This window comes from Notothenia rossii (genome assembly GCF_949606895.1).
Source record: "Notothenia rossii genome assembly, chromosome: 6".
NCBI classification, from domain to species: Eukaryota; Metazoa; Chordata; class Actinopteri; order Perciformes; family Nototheniidae; genus Notothenia; species Notothenia rossii.
In genome coordinates, this window is record NC_136909.1 from 35382931 (window position 1) to 35405187 (window position 22257).

At 39.2% G+C, this 22257-nt stretch overlaps 1 protein-coding gene across 1 annotated transcript in view; it reads left to right on the top strand.

The window, feature by feature from the left end:
- The window catches only part of unc13ba (unc-13 homolog Ba (C. elegans)), a 254230-nt gene that overhangs the window by 190302 nt on the left and 41671 nt on the right, over positions 1–22257 (top strand). Inside the window, exons 21-30 of the mRNA XM_079689879.1 lie at positions 1861–1929; positions 2423–2512; positions 5541–5681; positions 6493–6770; positions 7232–7317; positions 7477–7512; positions 14638–14937; positions 15913–15924; positions 16368–16494; positions 17564–17660. Of these exons, the coding sequence (XP_079546005.1) occupies positions 1861–1929; positions 2423–2512; positions 5541–5681; positions 6493–6770; positions 7232–7317; positions 7477–7512; positions 14638–14937; positions 15913–15924; positions 16368–16494; positions 17564–17660 (1236 nt within the window). The remainder of the gene's footprint in view (positions 1–1860; positions 1930–2422; positions 2513–5540; positions 5682–6492; positions 6771–7231; positions 7318–7476; positions 7513–14637; positions 14938–15912; positions 15925–16367; positions 16495–17563; positions 17661–22257) is intronic.

The following is a 22257-nucleotide window of genomic DNA, read 5'->3' on the forward strand; positions in this document are numbered from 1 at the left end:
CAGAACCGAACCCGGAAAAAAGCGTTTGAAAAAATACCACCCGCAAATCACCTTTTTTGCGGGTCACCCGTCGGGTACCCGCGGATACCCGACCCGATACAGGACTCTGGCTCAGAGTAAAGCAGCTGCTCCTTTGAGTAGAATGGAACCTGTTGAGGTGGTTTGGGCGCTTGGTAAGGGTGACACCTGGCCGCCTCCATAGGGAGGTGTTCCAGGCACGTCCAGCTGGTAGGAGACCGGGGTCAGACCCAGAACCAGCTGGAGGGATTATATCTTTATGCTGGCCTGTGATCACCTTGGAATCCCCCAATCAGAGTTGATTAATGTGGCCAGAGAAAGGGAAGATTGGCACCCTCTACTGGAACTGCTTCCTCCGCGATTCTTGATAAGCAGTTAGAAATTGATGGGTTGATGGATGGATAACTCACCCCGTGTTACCTTGAATATCTGGAAAAAACCTTGTTTCCCTTGCATGCCTCGACAATAAACAGAGAATCCTAAAATGGAGAAAAGTCTTAAAGAAGTGAATGGGGAACGGTCTCATTTGTCCAGTTGCAGTCTTAGTATTTACCAAACACATGCAGCTACTTCTGCATAAAATGTCTCATGATGGTGTCAGGAGCGCTGACCATCTAAACAAATCAGAACTATGTCAACAGTAAGGTTAGTGACAATGCATGTGATTTATAAGTAGTGAGCTTCTGTAGAACTGGACAGATGAGGCTTGGTTGAGATACTTTCTAAATGGATGTTTTGAATATACAGTACTTTCAAAATTGTTAAATTAAATCCAAATATAACTAGAATTCATCAAGACTTCTCACTGTTTTTCAAATCTTGTGGAGGCAAGTAAGAAAAGCAGAGTTTCTTAAAGTTCAAGGTACTTCAAGGTAACACGGGCTAAGTGATTTATATAAAAATAGTCATTGTGTGGGTGAAGTATTCCTATAAGATCTGTGTTGAGTTAAACTATTATTTGTCATCTTGCTGTCTCTTCTTGTAGCAGCATGTTACATGCTGCTACAAGAAGTACATGATGTACTAAAGCAGACTGCCAGTCGTGCAGTGTTTCTCTGTTCCCTCTGGGGGAAAAAGCTTTTCATTATCAGCAAGGGTCACACAGCCAGGATCTCTAATGGTTTTATATTTTGTGCAGAAGAGTGATGGCTCCTCTCTAGCCCTTGTGTAATTCTCCAAAGTGCTAGACTACTTCCAGAGACAGACACTAATGGCGCATTTCCACTACAGCGCGGTTTAACCGTGCCGTGCCCGGCCGTTTTTGGTTGCGTTTCCACTAGGCGTAGTTCCGGCTAGCGGGTACTTTTTCAGTTTTCTGGCTCTCCAAAATCGAGGTTTTTTCCGGGCCAACAACCGGGCTGAGTCGGGCTGAGTATGCTAAACTAGAGAGAATTGCTGGCAAGGGGGCTACAACTACAACAAAATGAACATATTTGACCGTGATTTAATTGTAATACACGTTTCAAAGTGATGCCGACACAGACAGTCAGGGGTTTGTACTTGTTTAACTTTTGTCTAGTTTCTGAACAGATAAGAGGAGCTGTGAGCTCTGAGTGCTAACAGCTAACGGCTGATGTTGTTTTTCTGTGGTTCTCATTGAAGATGACGTCACGGATCCGCCTACACTGCGTTACTATAGTTACTACCCCAGTTCCTAAACTGTAATGGAAACGCAGCATAAAGTGAGCCTGGCCTACCAAGGCTTAACTATACCGGACTAAGCCGTGCGAGGCTCTGCAGTGGAAATGCGTCATAAGACACATTCAAACACACACAGAGGCTGCAAATTGTCTGTTTTGTTGCTGTCTGAACAAAAATGCCTTTCTTTTCTCTTTCCGACAGAGAGATCGTTTTGTGAAGCTCCTGGATCAGCTGCACAACTCCCTGCGTATCGACCTCTCCATGTACAGAGTGAGTCCCCGCTATCAGCTGCTTTTATTCTGTCCTTCACCACTCACAGATCTATAGATTCAGTCCATCACACTGACATTGGCCCCATTCATTCACACTAAAGGTTGGTATGTATGAATATGAATGAAAACAAGTCGGATAAACAGCCTCAAAATGTCTTCAACTAATATTTGACTACCTCCTGCTGTCATGTGGCTTCCTTATTTCCTCCAATATGCTCTTGATGTCAAAAATACTTTCTTCTTAGCCGCCCAGATGTTGTTTATTTTTCTGTCTCATGGGTTCACTGCACATCTTTCTTTCTTTTTTGTCAGAATTATGTAACACTTGCTTTTTGTCTTCTTTATGCTGGTAATGCGTTGAACATTAGAGAGACAAACAAGGGACATGATTGCAAAAAGATATCAGTTAAAGAGAATAAGATGCTAAAGTGCTTTAGCAAAAAACTGATGAAAACTAAACAAATATGTATGTGTGTGTGTTTCTTTCATAGAACAACTTCCCAGCCAGCAGCAAGCCTCGCCTGCATGACCTCAAGTCAACAGTGGATCTCCTCACCAGCATCACCTTCTTCAGGATGAAGGTAGAAACAAATGATCATTTCAATAATAATCAAAATCATGATACCTTGACTTCAGAATACATGTTATTTGTTGAATGCTGCTTTTGGTTTCTGTGCTTATTTACCTGAAATCAGGACTTTTACTTTTCATGGAGTATTATAAAGTAGCCTACTAATACTATGGTTTATTCTGAGCCCATAGTATTAGTACTTTTACTTAAGTAAAGTATCTTCTTCCAAAACGGGTACAGTGTAGACCATGGGAAGTCTCCACTGAACTGCCTCGAAAAAATGTCCAACATTTTCAATTTTGCTCAACGGCAAGACTTCCATAGGAATAATAGAAACACAAAAGCAAACATACAGACTCACACACAAACATACACAGACACACACACAGACACACTTTTGCACACATATTCCTGCATGACAGAGAACAGTTTGTGAAACTGTGTGTGTATGCTTGTTTTCTATTCCTTTTCTATGTTTATATCCTAGATTACCCAGTGTTGGGCAAGTTACTTCCAAAATGTAATATATTACATATTACTTATTACTCTCTTTTGAAAGTAATAAGTTACATTACAATATTACTGTCTCTGAAATGTAATGAGTTACACTACTTTAGTTACTTTTTAGTTACTTTCACCAAAATAACCGCAAAAGAATAGCTAGGTATTTTAAATGCTAAAATGTAGTTTAGTGCAGCTCATTATGCATCCAGTGAAGGGCAATGTGGTATAGCATAACAACTGTGTAGGCCCTTAAGGCTACTAACAACTTGTATTACAGGGCTTAGTTGAATACTCGATTCTGATTGTAAATTCTTAACATGTGACACGTTGTTAATACAGCAGTACAGACCGCTGTCAAGGACTATATTGTAAATCAAGGCAAATATTATTTAAACCATGCTCATGGTTTGAAATGGCAAACATTGAAAGGCAAAAGTATTATTAAAACCATGTAGCCTACTACATCATCACCTTGGTCCCATCATATACGCTGGGAAGAGAATATTTACTGTGCTTTAAAACTGGTATCACATCATCATGTGAGGTTGACTTTGTGACCTGGAGAACATTTCAGCTGCAACATCAGCTCGTTGATAATAAGCTTGGGATATGAGATATTTTTGTAGCCATTCGTGGTGAAGGCATCTGTGCTATTGTATGCATTATTTTTGACCCAACATTTCTATAGGTATGTCAGAATATGGTACTATTTTCACATGAATATTCTAGCCATTGTCTATTTTTATACCACAAGCTGCAAAATGACCGCCTTACCCCACTGTACAGGCGGGTAGTTGTTTAGATATACCTGGCACCTGCGGGCCGCAGAGGGGCGGCGTAGTCAGGCGGGAGTAAGCTAGTGTCCACAACGGAGGGTAACGTGATGTCCGCATCTGACCTGTTGCTACTGTCTGCAGTAGATGCAGTGTTGCTGGCGTTTAGTGATGGTTGCTTTAACCATTTTCGTATAAATGATTATCCACAGATCAGATGTGTGTCACTGCTGTGGAAGCACTTTTGGAATGATGCACGCGCAGCGGATCAGGTCACGCGCACCTGACACAATTTGTTGTTTGTATTTTTCGCTACGTTCTCTTTTTTGAATGGTTGCATAACGTTCAACTTCCCCGAAGATCTCGACGCGAAGCCTGAAGGGTAAACACCAGGTTTACTAATCTACACGCACAATTTGTCCGGTGTCGGAATGTCTCGCGATGTTAGTACATTCTTAAAAAACAAAACACCATTTAATTTCGGGTTAAAATGTGTTGTAACTGCGTTACTGAGCATTGTAACGGGTAATATATTACCCACATTTCATTAGTAATGCGTTACATTACTTCGTTACAGCAAAAAGTAATATATTACTGTAACTCCGTTACTTTTGTAACGCGTTACACCCAACACTGACTACGAAGCTGGTTCAACATAACCTGGATATGTTTGAGTTAGCCGGTTGTCCTAATCCAAATCATACGCGCTCTCGCTAAACGGTACTACGACGCGGGTTATCAAGTGGATCGCTCAAGCCAGCTGTGCCGTATCTAGTTATGTGCGCGTTCACATTAAAGGGGTGGTATTTGGGGCATTCGACCAATCACAAACATGGAGAAGCGTACTGACAGCGCAGCGTCATACTTCCTGAATGAAAAGTCAACTATATAATTAGACAAATATGAAGACGTTAAACTTTAAACATCCATGACTTAAACACTTTATCCAGGATAAAAGCCACATATTTCACCTGCAAGGTGAATAGAGCTGGTAAAAGAAAAAGTGTTTGAATGTGTACATTAACAGGTTTATGATATCACTGCCCTGTGTAAGACACGAGTGGATTTGACTTTAATGACATTTGACTCGAATGTTTCGTCAACTTAATGTGTTGCTTAAAATAATACTTCTGCATACAGTATGTGACACTGTGAGTGTTGCACGGCCAGATACGGCTCAGCTGACTCAGATAAGGAAATATATGATACATTATGATGTGATATGCCGCGGACTGTACTTAATGTTACTCTGATCCGGTTACTTATGTTGTGGCAGATATTTAAGTAAGCTTTCTTAACGCTAATGTTATAATAGTCAGATTGCTCAGAAGGTGGGAGGTGATATTCTATTAATGTTCACGTTCACACAGTCGGTGATTTTTGCCGGCCGTCTTTCCTGCAACGGCAGCTTTTCTGTATTTCCTTTCTCCTGTAATATGACTTGATCGCTTTAAACTCCGCACACTGAGCTCTGATTGGTTAGCAGGCAGTGCTTTCACTGAGTTGAGCTCTTAGCCTGCAACCTAACCTGGTCCCGACCAGGTTAGCCGCACAGCATAAGTTACCATGGAGATCTAGCCTGCTAAAAAGAGAACCAGCTTCGTAGGACCGGAAACCCCGAGTTTTCCCTGAAATTAGCCGGCTAAGCGAAAATCCTGCTTCGTAGTATACCCCCCTGACCAAAGGGATTTGATCATATTTATATATTGAACTACTCCTAAATGTCTGTGTTCCTCTACTTTATTTCTGCCTTGTCCGTAGGTCTTGGAGCTGCCGAGTCCTCCGAGGGCCGCCAACGTTGTCCGGGACTGTGTGAAGGCCTGCCTGAACTCCACCTACGAGTACATTTTCAACAACTGTCAGGAGCTCTTCAACCGCCAGTTCCAGCCCGCCGTCCCACCTGTGAGTTTCTTAGCATCTTTTTGAAACTCTACAGTATACTTGAAATGAGTCTTTTCAAATCTGGTTGACCAACATTGATATCAGTAAAATATACATACACTATGTACACATGGACATTTTTGCCAATAAGAAATGTCCACTGGTTCTTGACAAACTTCAACAAACAAACAACAGCACATTGTTTGGCCCTTCATTTGCATGTTTTTTGGAACATTTGTGTTTTCATCTTGATATGCCACACCTGTGAGGTGGATGGATTATCCATATAATGAGAAGTGCTCATTAACAAAGATTTACACAATTTCTGAACAATGTTTGAGAGAAATATAACTTTTGAGTACATAGAAAAAGTCTTAGACCTTTGATTTCAGTTCATAAAATGTTTTAATATTTTTCTTCAGTGTAGAAACACACGCTGGTCTTAAGCCTTATTGATGCAAGAATTAAATGAGTCTCTTTAACAGTGCCTAGAAAGATTGATGTGTCTAAAGTCATCAAACCAGCCTGTGCTTAGTATAAATTAACAATACTTTAAGCTTTATGGAGTGTGTAAAGTTTCGTCACACAAACATGGAGCTAGACAATTTGAAACAAATCAATATGGATATAGGATATTATTGTATTCATTCATTCGTTGTGAATTACTCACTGAAGATCATTTATTGGACCAAATTAAGCGTTACAACTTTTTTTTTGTTCTGTGACATTCATTTCAAAGCAACATTTATTCTCTGTGCATGTGCAGGATATTCATAAGTGTATCATTCTTAAACACACAAAATGTCGTCTTCTGTCTTTTTCCCTCTTGCAGCCTAAGCCTGAGAAGGAAAAGAAGATGAAAAAGAAAAAGAAGAAGGAAAAGGTGGAAGGAGAGGAGGGGGAAAACAATGAAGAGAGAGAGGATGAAGAGGATGAAGAAGAAGAAGAAGAGGAGGAAGAAGAGGAGGAGGAGGAGGAGAAGAAAGAGGAGAACCAGCAGGAGGAGCAGGGTCCGAGCATTCAGAATCTGGAATTTTGGCCAAAACTCATCACGCTCATCGTCTCCATCATCGAGGAAGACAAGAACTCCTACACAACCATCATCAACCAGTGAGGACCAGTCGGAGTTTTATTTTATTTGTATTACCGTGTGTAGTTCTCCGAAAAGTGTGTCAACTTCCATAACTTTATAAAATGTGTGCAACTCTTTTCACCCTCTGTCTGAAACCAGAGCCCAGTCTGCTCTGATTGGTTGGCCGGCTCTGTTGTGATTGGTCAACCACTTAGAGATGTCCCGCCCCTTAGCCTTTCACGTTCAATTAGTTGGAGCGCTCTCTGTTGTGATTGGTCAACCACTTAGAGATGTCCCGCCCCTTAGCCTTTCACGTTCAATTAGTTGGAGCGCTAAGTAAACAAAGAAGTTCAATGGAGGCGTTTCAGGCAGGGTGTGTGTGTCTTCTGCTTGAATGCATGTGTGTGTACATATCCAACTTGCCTGCGGATGCTGTCACCACCAGATTAGCCAATATTCTCACTGTTTGCCTGAACTCTGACCTCTGCCTCCCCTTCAGGTTTCCTCAGGAACTGGACGTGGGTAAAGTCAGCGCTGAGGTCATCTGGAGGCTGTTCTCTCAGGACATGAAATATGCCCTGGAGGGTAAGAGTATGCGTGTCCATATGCAGTGTGTGTATGTATCTGTGTGTGTAAGAGAGAGAATGAGTACCAGCTTGCCGCCTTTGCTCTCCCTCAACATTCACAAAATAATGTTTTCTTCATTATCAACTCTCCTTCTTCTCTTTCCATCATCTCTTTCAGTTTTGTACAAAAATGACTACCACCGCCGGAATAATGGTGAGATTATAGTGAAGTATAAGTCAGCTGATGACAAGATATAGTCACAACATTGTCTGAGAACCAAACATAATAATGGAATAAAGAAAAGTACAATTTGATCAAACCTCTTTGGCAATGGGTGTCCATAGAATATAGATTTTGGTTGCTGTCGATTTTTCAATTGTGCTTACGAAGGTTCCTAACGGAGTGAAGTACCTCAGTTTCAGCCAGAGGTGGGAGTAAGTCCTACATGTGCAAGTCATGAGCAAGTCTCAAGTCTTGACCTACAAGTATCAAGCAAGTCCTAAGTCACTGTGGTGAGAGTCAAGCAAGTCAAGTCATTGCTCAGGTCAAGCAAGTCACAAGTCAAGTCATACGAAATTCTGACGAATAAGCCCAGTTTCCGCATTTCCGCATCAGTTAAAAGACAGTGGTTATGAAAATGGATTCAACCCACACTATGATCTTCATTACATACACAGTTAATCGTTTGAAATCTAATTTAGACCGATGACAATCATATTAGATTAATATTAACCCTAGAACTGCAGACAATAAAGCTAGGACTCAAAAAGTATGTTCAAAAAGGCAGAATTCCAGGTAAGAAAATCATATATGGCATTTGCCATTACACATATTTAATTTAAATTTCTGTTAACACTAGAACCGCCAACAGTGTCAGCACCTACATAGATATCATTTTCAAATAATTTAATTTAATAATCAGTATCAGGGTTAGTCAAAATGAATCCCTTGGCGGATCTAGTGTTAATTTACCGTGTTGTCTTCTCTTTGCAATGCTTAATCGATTTGAAACCAAGTCTAAAGTAGCTTAAACTTAACGTTAGCTTTCTAGCTAACACAACACATGCACATACCTTTCTCTGTGGTTTGTTTTGTAGTGACGAATGAAGTTGGATGCTGTGGTGGTCGTGTCACTGATCTTTATGCTGCAGACCCTGCATACTGCTGTTCTCTTCTTATTACCGTCATCGACAACATAACCCTTGTATCCAAACTTCACTATCTTTGGAGTAAAGCTAGCCGCTGCCATGTTAACTGACACTCCTGCCTACTAGTGGGTTGCCAGGTTTGCGTGCATGGCGCTATAATCACCCTATCACGTTTTTCGAAAAAACTAAACGTAATATCTCACTACAAAAACAAATGTAGTGTGCTTAAGTCAAGTCTCAAGTCATGAATACCAAGTCAAAGTCTAGTCTTTTATCAATGTTAGTCAAGCAAGTCTCAAGTCAAAAAATATTCGACTCGAGTCTGACTCGAGTCAAGTCATGTGACTCGAGTCCCCACCTCTGGCGTCAGCCATGATAAGAGCTGTTCGAATTCTCTCTATCAGGGGTTTTCAAAGTGTGGGAAGGTGAGCCTCCCCTCAGAGAACATAAGAACAGCCGCGCCCCCCCTCCCAATTATCCCCACACTTTGCCTCCTTATTACACTCACCCCTACTTTAGTGGGAACAATGAGTCTGCGTCTTTGATGCGCACTGGCCGATGATGGGGATGCAATGTAGACAGGAATAAACGCAGGTCATCCTCTGGCTGCAGCCTTGACCAGTACTTGCTTTTGATCAAAGTAAGTATTATTACAATTAAAATAAAGAGCGGTGCCGGCCGTCAGCTAACCGAGCCGGCCGTCAACGGCCCGCTGACGACCGGCCGTTCTGTGATTCTCCAGAACACACAGATGGCCTGTCCGCCCCTGCAAGGACCAGTCCATGAAAATCCTAGCTTCAAATAATCGTGGTCATACTTCCTCCGTTTTCTGCCAGACGCTGTGTCCTCTCTCACTTTAGGTAACTTCACTAAAAATCGATCCATGTTGCCGCTCGCATAAAGTCAGCTGAAGTTAACTAGCTAGAGCTTTGAAACCTCCTTTAGTTTCGGATAAACTGGACCTTCCTTTAAGAAAGGAAAGAAGAAAATGCTGTCCCACAATACCTTATGGCCGCAACACTTATCGTGACAAAACATTCAGCTGTTCACGGAAACAGCCGATCGTGACCGAGAAATGCGTTTCATATCAGTTACGGTGTCATTAAGCATTTTACAACTTATACCGTAACTTGCCAAAGTGCTTTGTTTTGAACGTTTAACACTATAATAATCAAAAGGAGAAATATGAACGTTACTTTTTCACTGTTGAATGATCAAATAAAGTCAACATATCATAGTGTGTACTGAGCTGTGTGGGGTTTCTTAAACTGTTTAAAACATGATTGAATGGTGATATACACAGTGATAGATGTGTAGGCCTGACAAGTTATGCTTGCCTTGCATTAGTATTGGGATTCATGTGGATAATTCCGACCTTGGTAATGAAGAATAGATTTTTCACTGTCATCCATGTTCATAAAGTCTGCATAAAACAACACCATAATAGCGCACGGTGTAAAGAACACAGCGGCGGACACACATTAATAATATCCGCTGGCGCATCAATATAACGTCGGGGGAATTCTCCTACCATCTTTCCTTAACCCTATGGCGTTTTTTCATTGAGGTTAAGGAATACCCAGCTAGAGATTTTTGGTTCTAAAAACATTCTGAGAATGTTACAGTCATTGTTCTTGGAAGGTTTTCAGCGGGAAGTTTTTGTTTGGTTCCCAGAACGTTCTTCTGAAAGGTAGGATAACGTTCTCTAAAAACATTCTTAAAATGTTTGGTGATAACATTGTTATAACATTATGCCCTCCTATTCTTAAAACGTTTTCAGCGAGAAGGTTTTGTTTGGTTCCCAGAATGTTCTTCTGAAAGGTAGGATAACGCTCTCTAAAAACATTCTTAAAATGTTTGGTGATAACCTTCTTAAAATGTTTTTGAAAACATTGTTAGAACATTATGCCCTACTATTCTTAAAACGTTTTCAGCAGAAGCGTTTATTTTGGTTCCCAGAATGTTCTTCTGAAAGGTAGGATCACGTTCTCTAAAAACATTCTTAAAATGTTTTTGATAACATTGTTAGAACATTATGCCCTACTGTTCTTAAAACGTTTTCGCCAGAAGCTTTTATTTTGGTTCCTAGAATGTTCTTCTGAAAGGTAGGATAACGTTCTCTAAAAATATTCTTAAAATGTTTTTGATCACATTGTTAGAACATTATGCCCTACTGTTCTTTAAACATTTTCAGCTGCAAGTTAGAATTTTTATGTTGCCAGAATGTTATTAATTTAGAGAAGGATAACATGGTTTATGTTAAAGAAATTATGCAAATGTTCTATGGTAACAATTGACTAAAATATGTTTACATTATTTGAACACAAAGACATAATATTCCTGTAATTGTTCAACTCAAAATTCCTGGGTAAGTGGACTGACCACTGTGGTCATTAGGATGATTATGATAGTTTACTTAACTATTGGAATTTGACTATTAACACATGTAAAAGGATGACACAGAATCAGCTGGTGAAAGTAACATTCGTTTATTAGAAAAGGGGAGCTGGGAGTGGAGGTTGGTTATGGCGGCAGTGGGAAACAGTTGTTCCAGGGTGGGTAGAGAGGCCTGGCTGGTCTTGGGAGTTTGGAAGGCCTTGGATTCCTCCTGGGAGAGACACAAAAATCATTGTGAGGAAAAAGCAGGCAAAGTTGTCAAAGAATATAATGGTAAAAAGCTAGAGCGGCAAGCAACAAACCGTTCACTGCAACAATTCGGCAGGGAATGAGTGCAGGCTGCAGGTTTTCATAGTGTGGCTGACGAGCAGGTTGCAGGTGTGGTTGATTGGAGATTGCTCCCAGCCGTGTAGAGCAGACCAGCAGGCAGAGAGAGAGACACACAGTAGAAAGAAACACATACAAACACTAACAGAGGTTTCAGGGACGGGCAGTGATAGTCGGTCCGTTCTTCTATATGTCTGTCTTTGGTTTTCTAAGTGTTATTCGATCCATATGACAATAGAGATATGTGCATAAACAACAAAAACACTTGGGGTATAATGTTCGAACAATGTTATCACCAAACATTTTAAGAATGTTTTTAGAGAACGTTATCCTACCTTTCAGAAGTACATTCTAGGAACCAAAATAAAACTTCTCGATGAAACCATTCCTAGAACAATGAATGGTAACATTCTCAAAATGTTTTTAGAACCAACTCAGACATGCCTACGCAAACATGCAATATCATGAATTACGTGCTTGTTTTTTTCTAAAAAGGAAAATGTGGTTACATCAGATTTCTTTTAAACATCCTTTTCAAACCAATGCAACAACTTTGTTTTTTAAAGTGCACTACAAATAAATCTGACGTTAACCATGACCCTGTTAATATTTCGCATCACAGGAACATTTTATAAAAAAATAATAACCTCCTGAAAACATTATCCAAATGTTGCTTTCAAAATGTTCTTCTTTGGTTATCATGTAACATTGAGGGAATGTTATATAAAAGAACATCTTTAATGTGTTACCCCAACAACGTCCAAAACACATCCTTAGAATGTTGGAGGCAAAACGTTCCACCTTTGTTGACTTATCACATTAAAGGAACATTTTATAAAACACTTTTTCATCTCAGGCCTCAATAACATCCTGAAAACATTTTCAGAATGTTGCTTGGAGAATGTTCTTTATTTGTTATCATGTAACATTGAGGGAACGTTTAATATAGAACATCTTTAATGTGTTACCCAACAACGTCCAAAACACGTCCTTAGAATGTTGCAGGCAAAACGTTCCACCTTTGTTAACATATCACATGAAAGGAACATTTTATATCAGGCCTCAATAACATCCTCAAAACATCCTCTGAATGTTGCAGTTAAAACGTTATGTCTTAGTTAACCTTAAACCTTATAGGAACATTATTTGAAATAATAAACATCCTAAAAAGGTTATTTGAACATCAGATTAAAACATTTCTTTAAAACCTTATTAGAACCTATAGGTAACGTTAGCCAAAGTTGTGAGAACGTTCCCCGCTAGCTTGGATGTATTTATTATAAACGTTAGTCCTTAACATCTATCAGTATTGACCATTCAAACATATTTTAAAAGTTGAACAAACCCCACACAGCTCTGTGAAATGTTGACTTTATTTAATCATTTCAGTAAAAACTAACGTTCATATTTCTCTTTTTGATTATAATACTGATGAACGTTCAAAACAAAGGACTTCGGCAACTTACCACATACGTTTTAAAATGCTTAATAAGCACCGTAAGTTTCATGATATAATTTCTCCGTCATAATCGGTTGTTTCCGTGAACGGCCGACTGTTGTGTGATGGCAAATGCTGTGGCTGCAAGGCATTGTGGGGCACCTTTTTCTCCTCTCCTTTCGGTAAGGGAGGTTCAGTGGTTCCTAAGCTAAAGGAGGTTATAAAGGAAGTTTGAAACCTCCTTTCCTATCATGTAGAGAATTCGAACGGCACTTATTATTAAGATGTATGTGCTCATACATCTTAAGAAGGTTATCACCAAACATTTCAAGAATGTTTTTAGAGAACGTTATCCTACCTTTCAGAAGAACATTCTGGGAACCAAAATAAAACGTCCCGCTGAAAACATTCCTAGAACAACGAATGGTAACAAACATTTCTAGCGTGGAACTCACACATGCCACCGCAAACATGCAATATCTGCTTACAGCTTATCATGAATTACGTGCTTGTTTTTTTCAAAAGGAAAATATGGTGACATCCTTTTCAAACAAATGCAACAAGTTTGTTTTTTTAAAGCGCTCTAGAAATAAATCTGACGTTGACCATGACCGTGTTAATATTTGCCATAAGAGCAACTTTTTATAAAAAAAGAATAACATCCTGAAAACATTTTCAGAATGTTTCTTGGAGAATGTTCTTCAATTGTTATCATGTAACATTGAGGGAACGTTTTATAAAGAACATCTTTAATGTGTTACCCAACAACGCCCAAAACACATCCTTAGAATGTTGCAGGCAAAACGTTCCACCTTTGTTAACATATCACATTAAAGGAACATTCTATAAAACACTTTCTGTCATCTCAGTCCTCAATAACATCCTGAAAACATTTTCAGAATGTTTCTTGGAGAATGTTCTTCATTTGTTATCATGTAACATTGAGGGAACATTTTATACAACCCTTTTCTCATCTCAGGCCTCAATAACATCCTGAAAACAATTTCAGAATGTTGCTTTGAAAATGTTCTTCATTTGTTATCATGTAACATTGAGGGAACGTTTTATAAAGAACATCTTTAATGTGTTACCCAACAACGTCCAAAACACGTCCTTAGAATGTTGCAGGCAAAACGTTCCACCTTTGTTAACATATCACATTAAAGGAACGTTTTATAAAAAAACTTTCTGTCATCTCAGGCCTTAATAACATCCTCAAAACATCCTCTGAATGTTGCAGTTAAAACGTTATGTTTTAGTTAACCTTAAACCTTATAGGAACATTATTTGAACAAATAAACATCCTAAAAAGGTTCTTTGAACATCAGATTAAAACGTTTCTTTAAAACCTTGTTAGAACCAATAGGTAACGTTAGCCAAAGTTGTGAGAACGTTCCCCGCTAGCTGGGTAGCGATTAAGAAAAGAAATTTTTTTGAAAATTCGACCGCAACCTTGTATTTCATTCGAAATGTTTAGAATACTACAGAAAATATGTATCGTATACGTCATTGAATGTTGACAAAAAATTTCATTTTCTTAGACTCCTGCCATATTTTGATCCTAAAGTAAATACAGTTTCTATCGCTGTGATTTATTGCCTCTCTAGCTTACATTATACTGTAAGAGTGACTTTCAATTTAAATGCAGGAACAGCGTTAACAAGCTATCAGATAGTGTTATTTAAAATGTGCTCAGCCACTCAATATTCTGTCTTCTGACTGTGTCTCGTTGTAACTGTAGAGACTATATTTACAACTGTAACGTTGTGCCTGGGAAAATGAGTTTTGTAGCTCAGTCAGCACCCGTTCCCAAAGTCATTTACCTAGATGTTCTCTGAGTTGAAATTCACAAATGTGATCACTGACAAAGCTCATTTCTAGTCTATTTTTCCCTGTCTAGTATACTTCCCTTGTATTGTGTTCTAACTTTTATTATCTTTTACCATCTCTTAAGCCATTCGTATGTCTGCCTTTGCTTTATCATACCTGCTGTTCTCTCTGAACTCTCATTTTGTGTTACCATCTAAGCTCCCACTACATTTCGCATCCGCAAAGTTGATTTCAGCGCTGGTAAGGCTGTGTGTATATTTGTGTGTAAAAGTGATTCATGCGTATTATTAATTAGTTATCAGAGATTCTCAACTTGTAAGAAAAGAAGAAAGGAAGGAAAAACTCCCTTCCTTTTTAGCTTTGCACACCTATCAGCACATTTTATGTACAGCAAAGTGCTGAAAGTTGATTATTCTTTATTATTATATGGTTGGGAATCTCTGATCTATAGAGAATGTTTTTGTTCACGAGAAATTAAATGTTACCTTTGCTACTTTTGACACTCTTTTCAACTATTTGGAAACTGCAAGAATAGTTTAAAGGTCCCATGTCATGGCCATTTCTACTGATCATAATTTCATTGTTGAGGTATACTAAAATAGATTTATATTGTGCAATTTTCCAAACTCACATTGGTTTCTCATACAGCATCTCTGTATAGTATGTGTATTCACTCTCTGTCCTAAACGGCTTGTTGGAGCTCCTGCCCCCCCCCTCCCTATGAGCCCAGTGGACTTCTGCGAGACATCGAAACCCAGCCCGAACACACACCCAAAGCCTGGCTGGGAGTTTGTGTTTGTGCTCACACACAAACTCACAGCCTTGGTCCATTTGGACCAATGGGTCCATGGGGTCGTCGTTACGTCACTTGGTTCCCGGAAGAAAAAATTAAAAAGTGAAATCTCCAACGAGGCGTTCTGGGGCAGCATAGACAGGTATTTTCTGTGTTAGAGTTTTACTCTGAGGGTTTGTGACTTTGCAGACCGTTTACATGCATAAAGACCTTCATAACACACAAAGGGACGGGTAATAACCGGAAAAGCATGACATGGGACCTTTAACATAACTACATTGGTGCACTGTGGCACTGACTCTAACACTTCTCATGTGTTGTTAGTCTGTAATGCAGGAGTTGAACCATAATTGGAACCCAAAGTAAAATCACCATGGAGACTGGACACCTCGCTCTCCTTCCTTCATATTTGTTGTTCTGTTTGTGACGCAAACAATACTGATTGGAATTTGATCCAATCAAAATCCAATCAGTGAAAAATGAACGGTAAAGAATTTCACCGCTTTGTGGAAGCATTTTTCAAATTGCAACCGGTCCAATCAATTTGTCTAACTCAGTGACAAATTCTAGGGGGGGGAACTAAAATTGTCACAGTGTAAAATATGGCTATGAAACAAAAGGTCATTTCATTCTGGCTTTAAAGGATTTCTGAACGTCTGATTTTTTAAATAATTTGTTAGTCTCTCCAATAAGTCAGGATATAGAAGCCTTTATATCGTGTCCTACAGTTGAAAATATAGACAAAGTGGCATATTCCAAATTTCAATGGTAGGACTATCAGATCGATAAATATATGTTTCATTCGTGAATAATTATCTAAAATCTGCAGAGGGAGCTGCTTAGAAACAGCTGTTTGCAGCTCTCATCCCTCTTTAGTTGGCCTTTCTTCACTTCTTTCTTTACAATGGGGGGAAACGAAAATTCTATTAAAGCCACACGTTTTACAATACCAAGAGACTTAATACCAGCAACTTCTGCAGCACACCTCAAGACATACATCTTGTGTTTATTTCTGTGTGTGTGTGTGTGTGTGTGTGTGTGTGTGTGTGTGTGTGTGTGTGTGTTTGTGGTGTGTGTGTGTGTGTGGTGTGTGTGTGTGTGTGTGTGTGTGTGTGTGGTTGTGTTTATTTTACAGAACACGAGAAGCATAGACTATGTAAGACTGCTGACTACATGAACCTACACTTCAAGGTCAAGTGGCTTTACAACGAGTATGTTAAGGACCTGCCCGCCTTCATAGACACTGTGCCTGAGTACCCAGCGTAAGACGCACACACACACACACACACACACACACACACACACACACACACACACACACACACACACACACACACACACACACACACACACACACACACACACACACACACTTTCTCTTTTCCTGTGTGTTCCGGACAAAAGACAGCTCATCTCCATTCATCATTTCTGCCTTTCTATTGACATTTACTCAATTCAATTCAATAGCTTTATTAGCATGACCATATTTACATACAGTATTGCCAAAGCTCGGTATAGTTGCAACATCTATACAAAAATGCACACAAATAAACAGTTATAAACAAACTGCAAAGAACATGTTTTTTACAAGGAATACAGATTCATTTCATTCATATAATACATTAATACAAAATAGAATATGATATTTATACATTGACCAGTTTGATACCCATCACGGATTTTAAACTCATTTTAAAAAAGCCGGAGAAATCATCTGTGGGTGCTTGCACCTGCTGCTATATCTGACTACTGTATATGGATTTCAATGACTACTTTTTTTACGATGTTGTATTTTAGTGTTGCCTCTGTGTTTAGTGTCCTGTCTGTCTGTAACTTTGTGTGGTAGTGTTACCACTGAACAGGTCTCTCTTGAAAATGAGACCTTGTGTCTCAATGAGATTTTACACCTTTATAAATAAAGGCTAAATAAAATTAAAATAAATACATAAGATATAAGATAGTTAGTACTCAGTTAGTGCATTATAAAAGACCTTTGAGAGCTGTATGTCTTAACTCAAAGCAATCCTCACTGAGAAATAGCGCTGATAGTAAAATGTTAATAATGATAACAAAACTAATTGATGAATCATTGTTGAAACAGATGCAAGATGCTCTAAATGGATAAGACATGCAAAGAATGGTAACCGTGAGAGAGTATTGATAGACCTTCTTAAACATATGTTTTTTGCAAGCTTCAGAACTAAATATAGTGTTTATGTTTGTCAAAGCAACAATATTTCAGTAGACTGAACAGAGTTGCGACCTGTTGGTTTTTTGTGTATATCTGCATGGTCCTACTCAGAGCAGGTTAAAAATAACATCTCATTCCAGGTGGTTCCTCCAGTTTGTCCTGGCCTGGCTGGCTGAGAACGAGGAGGTGTCGATGGAGTTCATGCACGGGGCGCTGGAGAGAGACAAGAGAGAAGGGGTGAGTCACAGACAAGAATAGGCAGTACATGGCCTTGTAGGTAGAACAACTTTTATGTGAGCAAAATGTAAACTATGTTCAAATGTAGAGGACTTTGAGAGATCTTTAGGGGTAACAGTGAAATTAACTGTTGTTGTCCTGCAGCTATGATCCTAAACACATTACTGCTTTCAACAGGGCCGTGGGAAGTAGGGGTGCTGAGTGTGCTGCAGCACCCCCTGTTGGAGGACAGGGGCTCTGCACTTCTACAAGATATAATACAAATATAATACAAAAAAAACGAATTTCCAGCCTTGATGTAACAACATTCTTAATTAAGTAAAGATAACACCCTTTTCACCGCGGTTACATATTCCATTTGCCCTGTACGATGGGCGCTGTAGTGATGAAAGTGGGGGATGTTGGCTTATCAGGCGCCCGCAGCTCACAGCCAAAGTGAGAGAGATAGAGAGAGGGGGTGCACCGGTACCGGCGGGGATTGTTGTTAGCTTCTGTTGCGCTAACGGATATAAGAAACTGTTTCTACAATAATGTGGAGGGAGAGTTCTGTCCTGTCAGACTGAGAGGTTCAGTGAGGTAAAGGACTCTGAGGGTTTAGATAGTTCACTTTAGTCTAAATTATCTCAGTGAATCTCAAACGTATTGATCACAATTTATGTAAACAAATCTTTCCAAGGCACACCTTTATAATTATTAGGATAAATAAAAGCAGGTTTGAAATCATTCCAATGTATACTATAGGACAGTAAACCAAAAATATTGTTTAAAACTGGAGAGATTTAAAAATATGCATAAATAAATGTTAACTGGTAAAATAAGATATGAATGACCAACAAAAATAAAATAAGTTACATTTATTTGTTATTGGCTATGGTAGGTTATTGGTTATGTTCACATACTTATTTGATTAATAAAATGCAAACCGATCTTTCTCATATGGGTGTTTAAAGTTGTACCCCCTAGATCAGTCTCTAATTGGGCGCTCAAAGTGCACCAGATTGAAGCGTTTTACTTTAAAATGTTAAAAACATCTTCCCGGGGGGGGCACCCCCCGGACCCCCCTAGAGTATGTGAAGTCCACCCCCCAATTAAAACATGTTATAATACTAAATACATTTGAAGCCTTTTTATATAAGCTGTCCACCATGTCAATATGTTTCTCTTTTTGTAGTGTATTGGTCTTTTGTAGAGGTTTTTCATTGCCAGCTAAAATCTTGCCTATAGGGCAGCACATTGGTCAGAACCAGCCCTGGTGTCATCCCCACAGCACCCCCCATTTGAAACATGTTCCCATGGCTATGGCTTTCAACAACTTGTGTTTTCTTACAGACTAAACACAATAATCAGTAGTAGCTGTGGTTAGGGATATAGAACATTGTAATAATAAAGACAAACAAATCCAAAACTCATCATTTTCTTCATGCTCCAAATGTTAGACCTACAGTTCAGTGAATAACCAGTGCTTGAATTGGGCCGGTACTCACCGGTACACAGTACCGGCACTTCTGATTTTTACCCATGTGGTACCGGCACTTCTTACTGAGTACCGGCAAGGTGCCGGTACTCAGTAAAATGCCGGTACTCAGCCGCCGGCAATATACGTATATATTGTAAACGCAACGCAGCGCAAATGTGGGTCTGACTCTGCCTCACAGAGGGTGACTGGCTGTCTACATGACGTGGCCTGCCGACATTGCCACTTTCATACAGATCATACTCATCATGCCCTCCATTGGTCTCTGTGTGTCATTCAAGCTCGGGAGGGTGTGTGTTGGTGTATGTGTGGCGCGAGCGAGCGAGAAAGCGCGCGCACCGGTTACGTGTATTGTTGTTAGCATCTGGTGCTAGCTAGCTGCGCTAACGGATATAAGGAGCTGTTTCAACAACAAGGTGGAGGGAAAGTCCTTTGCTGTCAGATTGAGAGGCTGATAACTACAGCTCTGGTGAGGTAAATTACTCTCTGAGTCTTTAGATAGTTAACTTAGTTTAAGTTATCTCAGTGGGTCTCAAACGGTTCGGTCACCATTTATGTAAACACATATTTCCATTTGAGGGGGTGGTGATTCGTAAAATATGCATGAATAATACAAACAAAATGTTAACTAGGTGAAAAAAGGTAAGATAAACTTGTTGAGAGCTAAAACTAGTCTTTGCTGTTGCCTCAAAGAGGAGCAGGGGGGAGAGGAGGGAGACAGGAGAGGCCGATTCAGGAGCCCAGACACACTCACAACTATAAATGAACCAAAAACAAATAAATAAACAAGTTTCAATGTTTTTTCATATTGGATATTGTATGTTATTGGTTATGGCCATGTACTTATGATTTTATGATTATTTAAATGTATACATTTTTGTTTCATATGGGTGTAGTCTCTTTATTTCCCCCTCAAAATGCACCAGATTGATGCATTTAAGTCCAACATTTAAAAAAAAAATCTCACCGGGGAAGCATGCCCCCGGACCCCCCTATAGGATTTGAGGCCCGGCCCCATTGTTCCCAAATAGATTTGCAATTTTTTTTAAATAGTAACCCATCTCCATATGTTTCTTTTTGGGTAGTAGATTTAAACTAGAGGGCTATCACTTTGTGCAGCAACGCTATTGACAAATAAATCCAGCAAAATGGCACAAAAAACTGGTAGTGGCCTCAGGGACGAGGAGTCATTTAACCAGCCAGTAGGAGTCAAGCTTTACTTTCTTTTATATCCATAAAGAAAAAGTAAATCTGTTTACAGTTGTTTCATTATGGATGTTGAGAGGTATCCATATATCTCTTCATTTTGCTCTCAAAGTGCACCAGATTGATGCATCTAACTTCAATATTTAAAAAAAAAATGTTCCCGGGGGAGCATGCCCCGGACCCCCCTAGACTAGAGGGTGTCAGGTCCACTCCCCACTTATAAAAATAGCACTTTACCACTGCACCCCCTCTAATCTCAGATGCACCCTGAGTCATTTTGTTTAAGTACAGTGAGCCTTTCTAAAATATACAGTAAAGAGACAAACCCACCAGCCTTATAGGATATACTATGACTTTGTGCCAAATACTTGTTGCTGATTTAGAGTACTGGCACCTTTTTTATTCCAATTCAAGCACTGTGAATAACTCATATTAAAGGGAGCTTAACATGTGTACTGGATAAGGTCAATTGACCATCTACTAAACTAGGATTACAAAAAAGATTTTGAATAAAGAATATGTGAGCCATGCCTTTATGGTCAGATTTCACCGAAATATTTCAAAAACTGTCCTCAAGCGTTTTAAAATCCAGCATGTGACTGTTCCTTCGACCTTACACAGTATCCTTTCTTTTATGAGGACATATTTTGCGGTTCATTATTATATTTTGTGCCTCTACTCTGACATGTTTCCATGCTTTAGTGATCAAAAAGGTCTTTATCTTTCTCATCCTGTCAGTGCTGCAGAACCTTTTTTTCAGATAGAAGGCAATATTATGAATCTCATTTTTTAATCTCAATTGGTTGAGATAATACATTTGATCCAAACAGTTATAACTGTTTTTTTACAAGATTACATAAATGTAAGAATTCATATTCTGTGATGTGCACAACATCCATGAACTGTGAGATAGTTTACAACCAGGAGAAGATGTGAGAGGGGAATGAGAAGTAACAGATTATTAACATTTTGAGAAATAATGGTAACATGATATTAGAAGAACCATAAGGCTGCTTTTGCTACTAATTAACACTGAGGGATGTTGAAAGGTCGCTCACGATTCCTGCGTGTGATAAAAAAACTGGCAACTGGTTTATTTTTTAAATAAAACCTACTTAATTGTACAGCATAACCAAACCTAGCATTATGTAAGAGCTTCTTCTAGAACATTTGTAGCTTCCAGCAGCACATTGAAAACAAATTTTTTCTAAGTGGCTGATCGTATTGTATGGTATAAGTAGAGAAAGCACAGCTTTGTGCAACACTGATATTCAAAACAGAATGAAAAACAGACCTTTTGTTCAAGAATGCTTTGATTCATATATTCGAGTTCAGCTTTTGGCCAGCCAGTCCTACATTATCAGAATGATGGACGAATGTTTTCTCGATCCTCCTGTTAGTCCCTATAGAGGCACTTTATCTGTCTGTTGTGGCTCTGGGGGGAGTTCAATTAATAGTAAGATTTACAAAAGTTGTTATTGGTCATTAGAGAACAATGATCACACAATATTTCACATAAGCAGTTTAGTTATGTGTAAACTTAATTGAAAGCATATTTTTCTTCTAGTGGAGGATTGAAGCTTGTTTTTAGACAGTTCAGATCTGTAAAAGTTACCTGCCAGTGCTGTGTGCTTGCATAATGAGATGCACGTTATTTACCGGAACCCTTTTTTATTGGCCCTCAAATTAATTAAAGTACGGCTTTTGTTAAGTATAAAACTGAATCTTCTTCCCACCAAGGCTTATTGAAGTTACATCAAAGGACTTACGTAAATCATAAATAAATATATACGTAAATGCATAATACATTAAACTAAGATGTTAATTTTACCGCCCTGACCTAGTCACACCTAAGCATGGGTGTATAAAGAGAAATGCATACAGCGTAATTACGCTCATTTACAAATGTCTTTTCTA